Here is a 9,908-nt window from a genome sequence, read left to right as displayed (position 1 = left end):
TAACATTTCTGAATGGACCTCTAGAATAAGAGGTATATGCCAGTCAACCACCATGATTCGAAATCAAAGGGTAGGAGTCGAAGGTGTACAGATTAAGGAAGACTCTATATGGTTTGAAGCAAGTCCCAAGAGCTTGGAATAAGAGAATAGATAACTTCATGATCGAAGTAGGTTTCACAAAGCGTGTCTCTGAACATGAAGTGTATGCCAATGATGCAAATAAGGTCAGTCGAATCATCTTATGCTTGTATGTAGATGACTTGTTGATTACAGGTGCAAATGAAGCAGAGATAAGACGAATCAAGTTGGAGTTGATGCAGGAGTTTGAAATTTTTTACCTAGGGAACTTGTCATATTTCTTAAGGATGGAGTTCAAAGACACATGTGAATGAGTGTTCTTGTACCAGACGAAGTATACCCAAGATATCTTGAAGATATTCAAGATGAGAAACTGTAATGCATCTACCACACCATTAGAAACTAGAGCAAAGTTGAGGAAGGAAACAGATGATGAATTTGTAAGTGCGACATTGTACAAACAAAGCATTGGATCCTTGAGGTGTCTTTGCAAAATCAGGCCAAAATATCTATCAAAGTGTCGGATTATTGAGCTGATTCATGGAGAAACCCGAAGAATGTCATCTCATTGCAGTCAAGAGAGTATTGACATACATCAAAGGTATGATTGGTCATGGTGTGTTGATGCCGAGGAAAAAGAAGACCAACACATATGCAGAGGTATATGGCTACACTGATTTAGATTTTAGTGGATATCAAGACAAGAAAAAAAAGTATTGCATACTACATGTTCATGATCGAAGGCACTCCAATCTCATGAAGCTCAAGGAAGAAAAGCATTATGGATTTGTCATCTTGTGAAGTGGAGTAGTTGGATGCATCATATTCAGCATGTCAAGCAGCATGGATAGAGATGTTGCTCGAAGAGCTCAAGATAATGGAACCTGGGAAAATGAAGTTGTTTGTTAACAACGAGCCAACTATCGACTTGGTGAATCATCCAATGTATTATGGTCGAAGTAAACACATAGAAATGAGGTATCATTTTCTTAGGGATCAAGTTAACAAAGGAAAGCTTGAACTTGAGCATTGTAAGACAGAATGGCAACTAGCTGATATACTCACCAAACCCTTGAAGAAAGTCAGGTTCGACGAATTGAAGAGAAACATCGGGATGAGAAGTCTTGAGAGCATAAATTAGGGGGGGTGGTTAGAAGTTGTAATTCAATATTCTATCGAAAGCTAGCATTCGACTATGTTGAAGTAGTTAGTCGAGGTGTAAGAGTCAGTTGTATTCGACTGAGTCGAATACAACATATATTGGTATGTCGATAGTTTTGTACTTTGCATTGTGTATGTTTTGGCATTGGGTCGATTTGTATAGTTTTGAATGTGTTTTAGTTGCCTATATAAACGCATTGTATGATGTAAATCGTAGCAACTTCACTTAATAATATTTCTCTTTTAGAATTCAGTTTCTATCTATTTTTCTCTCTTCTTATTTTCTCATCTTTCTTGAAAATCTTTTTGTTCCAACCTTAGAATCATTTTGTTTTGATAAATTAAGAAAGTGAATAACTATTATTATTATTATTATTATTATTATTATTATTATTATTATTATTATTATTATTATTATTATTATTATTATTATTATTATTATTGATTTAAGAATATAATTAAGTTGTAATCTTTCTATTTAAATCAGCTCATGCCGAAGAATAAATCATTAGAGCATTTACCTACTTTCTCTTAATATACCCTATTCATAAAAACAAACCACACAAAATAAAGATAAAAGACTAGTTTGGCACATAGAAATTAAGTCCTTAGTGTAAACATGCCTAAATTTTATTTGATTGCAACATAAGGAAACTTTTAACATATCCTAAGTCCTAACAAACAAATGAAAAAACTATTTTCCTAACAAACAAACAAAAACTATTTTCTACTATCACCACATAGAATCTCAATCATTTGCAATGGTCTCATTCTAATCGTATGAGTAAAACAAGTTATTCTTACAAATTATGCTGTGACAATTTTAAGTTTTGGCATTGTTGCCAGAAAATCCCTCACAAGTGTTCTATTGAAAATACAACAGTGATGTAAAAGCAATATACCATTTGTATTACAATGAAGAACACTTATTATTTTGATAGATCATTATTATACAATTCCTTTTGCTATTTGCTAATTCATATTCCGTAATAAAGAATGAAGTAATTTACAATTATCTGGCAGGAGAAGAAGCTGAACTTTGTTTAATTTACTATCCAATCGTCTTCGATTGAGGGAGGTGCCGGTGCAGGCCATAATTTTCCACCTTTGTTAGGCTTTTTGGAGAATAAAGATGACTTGCTGTCAAAGAAACTTGAAAAAGATTGTGGAGTTGCTTCTTCTTCATTATTGATCTGATCTTTCCGAAAAGACCTCGACAGTTTCTCTTTGCCGCTAGAGATAAACTTCTTGAACCGGCCCTGTGTTTCACTGCCGTTATTCACAGTTGATTCTTCTGAATGCTTCATCATCTTCAGTGCCTCCTCAGGATTCATCAACATTCTCTCCACTGTTTCATATACCTACATTGCCACATGATCATCAATTATTTACCGCGATTTTCTGAAGCAGGTAGTTGAAGCGTCATCAACGGCCATTTTATTTGACAGTGGACGTGAAAACAAACATACACTGAATAGCCTATCGCAAAACAATAGCGATTTGTCCAAATTTTGTAACTATAGCTAAATAGCCGCTATTTAACAAAACTTCCCTTTAACTAGTACTTACCTGAACAAGTTCATCAACTTTCTCACTGAATCTAACGCTTTCACAAGTAGTAACTACATATTCTTTGCAGTCATTGAACAACTTCGAGAAGACAATGTTACGGCACAGCAATGGTTCAGCAATTGTAAATCCTAAACCAAGCTGTATAATCAGACCAAAAAAAACTAAAGATTAGAAATGCATGAAAATTGCACAATGTAGATCAGAAGTTTAATAATTTCATGACAAGCTACCACTGAAATCTAGGCAAATAATTCAAGAAATTGCAAAACTATAAACAATTGCGGGATCATAATGATAATCTTACGTTTAATAATTCGACGAATATATTATACATGTTCTAGAAGTTTAATTATTTAAAGTTTAGTCTTCATTTTTGAGTGAACTTACTATTGAAACAAAAAGCTGTCCAAAAAGCTCAACTGGCTGAATGTCTTCAAATGCATCAAGGATTCCCTCCCTAAGAAAAATGTAAATCGCCATTGAAGTGAGATCGTCCTTTTAAGGGAAGAATCAGAATTCAAGTACATTACAAAATTGCTTATATATACTTACACTGCCAAATCTTCTTCAAAGAGAGGTGTTTGTTTCACAGCAGGTACTGGCTTAGACGTTTTCCACAATTCGCGCCACAAATTACCTACCATCCACGCGCGGTGATTCAGAGAAGTTTTATGGTTATATATTAAAAAACCATGTTAGGACTCATTGCTACAATCTATAAACATACCTTCTTTCCGCATACGTTGACTTAATTGACCTCTGGTAGACAATAACTCGCTGCTACTACTACTATCATCAGAAGAATAACTATCCTCGGTTTTTGCTTCATTTTCAGTCCAATCAGGAGGAGAGTACCATCTCACAAAATCTTCCAAAATACAACCCGGATTTGCAGCCTACAACATGATCATAACCAAGTTTACTCAGATTGAACATCACTAAAGTAGAAACATCTTAAAAGAATTAAGAATATCAGTAAAAAAGTTTTTGCCAAGGGTGAGTCTGACCTTGAACGCCTGCATATCAGACAGGAGTTGAGAGCATCCAGCTCCAACACTGACCATAAAGGTAAACAAAATTATCAAAAAGAGAAAAATGATAAAACTCAGTTTAATATTTTGGCATACGCGACGCGAATTAACTATCAGGTCAAACGGATCTCAGTTAGTGTACAGACCTCCCCGTCCGCAGCACAAACTCCTCGGTCTCTTTGATCAGATCTTCTGTAAGCAACGGTACTTCCTACACGAAATGGACACTAATGTAAGTTATTGCAAATTTGGAACAAGTTTGTTCAAGTAATGATTGTGTAAGTCAGACCTGGGTGATAGGAGAGTAAGCAGGCTCGCCAGTTTCCAATAGTGTCATGTTTCCATACGGGCAATGAGCACCAAGCCGAAGAACAAGCTCACCAGTACTTAATCGAGCATATAACAAGCGGCTTGCAGAAGTTCCATCACAGAAGTTTGTTGATTCTAATCTATTCGAATTCGCTTTCATCATCATAGAGTCCAGCGATTCGGTGGCAATAATATGGCGTCTTTTCCGAGAGATGCAACAATTAATTACTTGAATATGTTGATAGAGAAGACATGACTTCAGATCTGGAATGCCATCAAGAGGGACTCCAGGTAAATGCTTTTCTTCATACCAAAGTTTTCTCATCTCCATAAGTAAAAAAATAAAAATCAATACACATTTTTTCAGCTGTTAACTAGAAATTTTCATATTGAGCTAAACATACTTCAGCAACAACCCTGCACCAAAAAAATTTCATTTCTCGAAGGGTCTTGAAGTTTCCGATTACTTCAGCTAGCTTAACAACAAGGCTTTCAGGAGGAGCACCGCGAATATCTCTTATAAACGATGTTACGTCAATTTCATCGGGATTGGAGTTGATCTTCCTTCTAAGGAACTCTCCATCTGCAAAGGGATGCAGAAAGTCATCGCAGAACCAAGCGCACGCAAAAAGTATAAGCATAAAATGGTTCATTGGTTTAATTATATCAGAAGCGAGCTGTGCGAAATTCTTATACCTGGATTAAAAAGCGAATTAACCAAATACAAAACTTTCTCGTGGCTACAAAATTCAGAAGAAAGTCTGTCGTCTTTCTCACGTAACACTAACGCCTTCACCGCAGAGAGACTTAAGCCTGCTATTTCCATCGAAGGCAAAGATCCTCCTGATGAAGCTATAAAATCTTTCATTGAATTTGCTTTCCTTCCAGCCCTAGTAAAAAAGAGACAATTTTGAGATTGTTAAGCTAAAAAACTTTCTGAAGAACACACAAAGAAGACTCTTAAACATATCACGCCACTCTTTCTTTCGATGGAAAGAGTTCAACAACAAAGAATCTTTAAGAAGTTCATGGAATTGGTAGGAAAAAAGTGAGCATAACTTACTTAACAGCTATTGCCAATTGCTTTAGGACAGATGATGGAGGAATAGGCCTTTCAGCCGCAGCAGTTAATCCTTCAACAGAGGGAAATCCTTCTGAAGCCTAGATTAAAGTTTTCATTTAGTGCCATTAAAGTAATCAATTTGAATACTTGAATCGGAAAATCAATGAAACAATATCAATATTGTGTTCAATTTATTGGAAAGAGAGTAATGACAATGACAGTAAGATGCCGTGTTAATAGTATGTTGAAATTGAAAAATCTTCATCATTGGCATTTACTAAATCGGATTAAACCCTTGAGTTAAACAACATATCTTCTTACCTTGGCATCAAGATCATTCTTCTTATGAAGAATGCTCAAATTGTCATCATGAAGTGGAATATCCGCCATGCTTGCATCTCCAACTTTATCGATATTTTCCATTTCTTTTCTCCCTTTCCGTATGTTGTTAATTTTATCTTTCCAATCCTGCTTCGTTCCTATATGTCGAGGTCTCCACTTTATTTGCTTCAGTTCGTCGAGAAACTGCACAATTCCATCACATTCACAAATAAATAAGAAGTTTAACTTATCGTCGTAGGACACAACGTATTTCAGACTAAAACTTATTCATTAAGCCAAGGAACTCTGTAAATACTTTGGACTCAAACGTACAATTGCAAATTCTAAAATTAAACTAAACTATATACTTTTTTGTCAAAACACAAAATTACTCAAAATTGATAGAAAACAGATGAAAATGCCTTATCAAACAAACCTTTGACTCATCTCCCGGACGCGTTCGCCTTCCATAATCGTCGCGCAATTGCTTATCAAACTCTTCACCAATTATTGAAAACAAAACTCCATTTCAATTTTCAACACAATGAAGCACGAGAAAGCAACATAAAAAATGAAAATAAAAAAGAAGCAAACCGATATCGGATTTGAAATCCATGAGAACGCGCTCAGCTTTAGCAGCAGCAGAATGGAAAACAGTTCTAGCTTTAGAGGCAAACGAATTGGCAACGTGAGGCTCCATTATTAGCCTGCACAGAGGGTGCGCACGTTAAGAGTATATTATGAATAGGTGAAGAAAATGAAGAAGAAACATGAATGAAGAGAATGTATATATAGAATGAAAGAAAAACAGAACAAGTCCAAGTTATAGATAAAGATGAAAAAACAAGTAGAAGACTAAGTACACAAGAATTGAAGGTGGTGAAGACTAAGTAGATGGTGACGCTGAGTCTTGTGGAGTTGGTACTATTATGGTAGTAAATTACTAGTAATGGAAGAAGAAGAAAACATTAAAAAAAATGTATGTTTTTCTTCAATAATTTAAAGGATGGATTTATTTTAATGTTTGAAGAAAATATTTCTTACATAGTCAAATGATATTTTTGATTATAAATACTTTTTAAATTTTTACACTTTTATATTCCTTTTATTTCATAAAAAGTATCATATTTAGATTGTTTATGATTTTTAAGAAAATTATTAGCTGGATTAATTATAATAATATAGTATGTTAGGACTAAAATATTTTTATTAATTGTAATTTGTGGAATAGTTAGATATATTTGGATATAATAAATAAAAACAATTAATAGTTTATTGTTATTTAAAATGGAAATTGTTTTTAAGCGATAAGTATTATAAATAAAATATTGTGTATGAGATAGAAATTTATTTGTTTATTTATGGTTTAATATTCAAATTTTCAACTTCAAAGTTTATTTTAATTCTGTAATATATATATATATATATATATATATATATATATATATATATATATATATATATATATATATATATATATATATATATATATATATATATATATATATATATATATATATATATATATATATATATATATATTGATCCTTAACTCTTTTTTTGACACAAGAATTTTCTTTAAAATGTATTATATTAATATTTTTTCATTTAATTAACGATAATATAATGTCTGATTTTTTAGTTTTTTTGGTTTAGACAAAAGAAACTAATCTAATATGATGATTTGAAGATTTAAAGAATTAATTTTTTTAAGTTAAGAAAGAAAAATAAACAATAAAGTTAATATACAAAATAAAAAAAATATTAAGTTTTTATTTAGTTATTTAATAATTAATAAAATAATATTTTATAGTTAATAAGTAAGATATCACGGATTAAATTCGAATATCCCTCAACAATTATCAACTAAGATGATTTGTGACATAAAAATTTATATTGTATAAAATTATAAAAGAAAAAAAATTCAAGGATCTACAATTTTGGTATAAGTTGGTTTTATAGAATCATTCAATAAAATAAAATAAATAGTCATCATGTCAGTGGTTTCTTTCTATTTTTCTAATTTTTCTGATAATTTTTAGTATGTGGAATTACAAAAGAAATCAGAAGTATGTGAAATGTTATCCGATGTTTTTGTTTCTCGAAATAGAAATGCAAGGGGTAAAATTGTTTGGTTTCAGTCGATTTACTAAGGTGAGGGATCTGGAAAAATCGAGCAAAGCTTTAAACAACGTTTATTTTGGAGATTATCGATTGTTTGCGAATGTGGCTAGTTATGATAGGGTTGAGAAGTTTGATACAAGAAACTTGGGGAAGGGGGAGGGAGAAAAAATTTTAGACATAAGGATAGAAAATATTCGAGGGAGAGTGGGAGAAGTGAGGCCGAGTTGGGTTTAGTAGGAAGAAGGAGTTGGAGAGGGTGAAGGAGGAAGCATGAGGGAAGAGGAAAAGGAAAAACTCAGAGTGGTGACGGATGAGGGGGTGGTAAGTAAGGTGTTAAAGGAAAGGGGGAGGATCCATTTCTTAGTACTAAATGGAATAGTAAGAATGTAGAGATGGTCGAAGATGAGAAGAAAGAGGTGGTTTTGATTGATAGAAATTACGAGGTTGTACATGAACATATTGAATGGGAATGTAATGGTATGGTGGCTAGGATTCATAATGATGTTAGCCTTCCGGTTATTCAACAATCTATCTCAGATGTTGAGTTTCATGATTTTATGGTGGCACCGCTGGGAGGAGACAAAATATTTTTGTATTTTACGGGAAAGACTGAAGTGATGTCAGTTTATAATAAAAGCGGCTGATTTTTTAAATTCTATTGTGTATAATTGTCGTGCTTGGTCGAAGGATGGTTATTTAGTTTATGAAAGAGGGATGTGAGTTCGTTGTATGTTATATCGTTACATGCATGGAATGTGAGGGTTTTGGGGGAACTTGTTGCGGTTAAAGGAAGATTGTTGAAAATTGATGAATGAATTATTAATAAATGGAGGTTGGATTATGCTCGTATTTTGATCACTACAAAATTGGTGGGGGGGAAATGAGGTAGAGGATTTTTTGGTTGACGGGAAGAAATATCCTTTTAGATTTTTGGAGGATCTAGAGTTTGGCTTAGCAGACAACATGTATTTAGTTGAGTATGATGAGGAAAATGAGTCTTATGGTACTGAATTGGACTGCGAGTTTGAAGATGTGCCCTTGGTTGATAATCTTATGAATCAACTCCAAGTTGAATGGTCAGCGGGTTCAAATGAAATGCGAATGGGCGATGAGGAGCATCCTCAGGAAGTTTTAAGTTAAAAACTTCATCTGATCAACATGGTCCTTAGAGTTATGGATTTATCAAAAAGAAAGAAAAGGCGAAGGAAGGATGTTATGAGGGTAATAAACTTGGAACTAGTCACAGTAAGCAGGAGAGAGGAAGATGCATGCGTAAATCTCGTAATAGGAAATTTGTATCGTCTATTCTTGATCTAAAAAGAGTGGCAAGGTTATCAACTAAAGATATATTTAATTTAATTTGATCCCTTAAAGGTAGAAAAAAAGAAAAAAGTTGTCTAGTAGTTCGTTGAGGTGTTATTCTATGAAAAGGGAGGGAGTTTCTTTTCGATGGGTACTAATTCTTCAAACTCTAATGAGGATTGGAAAAATTAGATGACGATTCATGGTAAAGCTCAGGAGGTTGATGATTATTTTTGTGTGATTGGAAAATCTATAGGGTTAAAAATCAAGGGTGATTGTTCAAATATGTTCAGTGCTTTATTAATAGGGAAAAGTGATAGGATTAAGAAGGAGGAAGGATATGAGGGTTATAAGGGGGAAGGGAGAGAGGTATTGGGGTTTAAATGGTGTTTTAAGATAGGGTGTTTTGGGGGTTTCAGAGAGGGGGTTGGGTGGTAATAATGAAGCTTGTTTCTTTTAATGTGAGAGAGTTTGGTGGTTGGGAGAAGAGGAGGGAGGTGTAGAGGTTGGTTAGAGAGAAGTGTTTGTTGGTGGTGTGCATTTAGGAAATGAAATTGGAAGTGATAGACGACGCTATATGTAGGTATATGTGGGGGTCCTCTGAAGTGGGTTATTCTTTTTTTCCCTCTGTAAGGACCTCTAGTGATTATTGACATTATGGGATATTAACGAGGCGGTGGTGAAAATTTCAATGAGTTTTGAGAATCTTTTGATTATAAAAGAGTGTTTTAGAAAGTTTGGGCATGAGTTTTTTATTGTCAATGGTTATGCTCCTTGTGATAGTGGTGGTCGGTTATCTTTATGGAATCGCTTGGGTGTTCTAATTAATGATGACGAGAGAAACGCTTGGTGTGTGAATGGAGATTTCAATGTTATTCGATCAATTGATGAAAGAATAAGTATGGTAATTGTTAACTGTGTGATGGATTATTCTCCTTTCAATCAGA

The 9,908-nt window shown here is 33.7% G+C and overlaps 1 protein-coding gene across 2 annotated transcripts; it reads right to left on the bottom strand.

Moving 5' to 3' along the window:
• Positions 1 to 2,127: 2,127 nt before the first annotated feature.
• Positions 2,128 to 6,510, bottom strand: LOC127084888 (uncharacterized). Of its 2 annotated transcripts, XM_051025410.1 has the most exons (15): positions 6,399 to 6,510; positions 6,130 to 6,242; positions 5,972 to 6,033; positions 5,536 to 5,739; positions 5,215 to 5,312; positions 4,848 to 5,041; positions 4,556 to 4,734; positions 4,132 to 4,476; positions 3,989 to 4,053; positions 3,819 to 3,867; positions 3,539 to 3,707; positions 3,364 to 3,448; positions 3,199 to 3,268; positions 2,809 to 2,949; positions 2,128 to 2,600 (listed from the first exon to the last, which is right to left on the bottom strand). In XM_051025410.1, exons 2-15 carry the CDS (start codon positions 6,233 to 6,235, stop codon positions 2,283 to 2,285), a joined length of 2,085 nt encoding a protein of 694 aa, XP_050881367.1. In that variant the 5' UTR covers positions 6,236 to 6,242; positions 6,399 to 6,510; the 3' UTR covers positions 2,128 to 2,282. The 2 variants fall into 2 exon arrangements, with proteins under 2 accessions (XP_050881367.1, XP_050881366.1); XM_051025409.1 differs by lacking the exon at positions 6,399 to 6,510 and having other exon boundaries at positions 6,130 to 6,398.
• Positions 6,511 to 9,908: the final 3,398 nt, after the last annotated feature.

This window comes from Lathyrus oleraceus, chromosome 5 (assembly GCF_024323335.1).
Source record: "Lathyrus oleraceus cultivar Zhongwan6 chromosome 5, CAAS_Psat_ZW6_1.0, whole genome shotgun sequence".
Lineage (NCBI taxonomy): Eukaryota > Viridiplantae > Streptophyta > Magnoliopsida > Fabales > Fabaceae > Lathyrus > Lathyrus oleraceus.
Note: the sequence above shows the minus strand (reverse complement) of the source record. Positions and strands in the feature narration are given on the sequence as shown.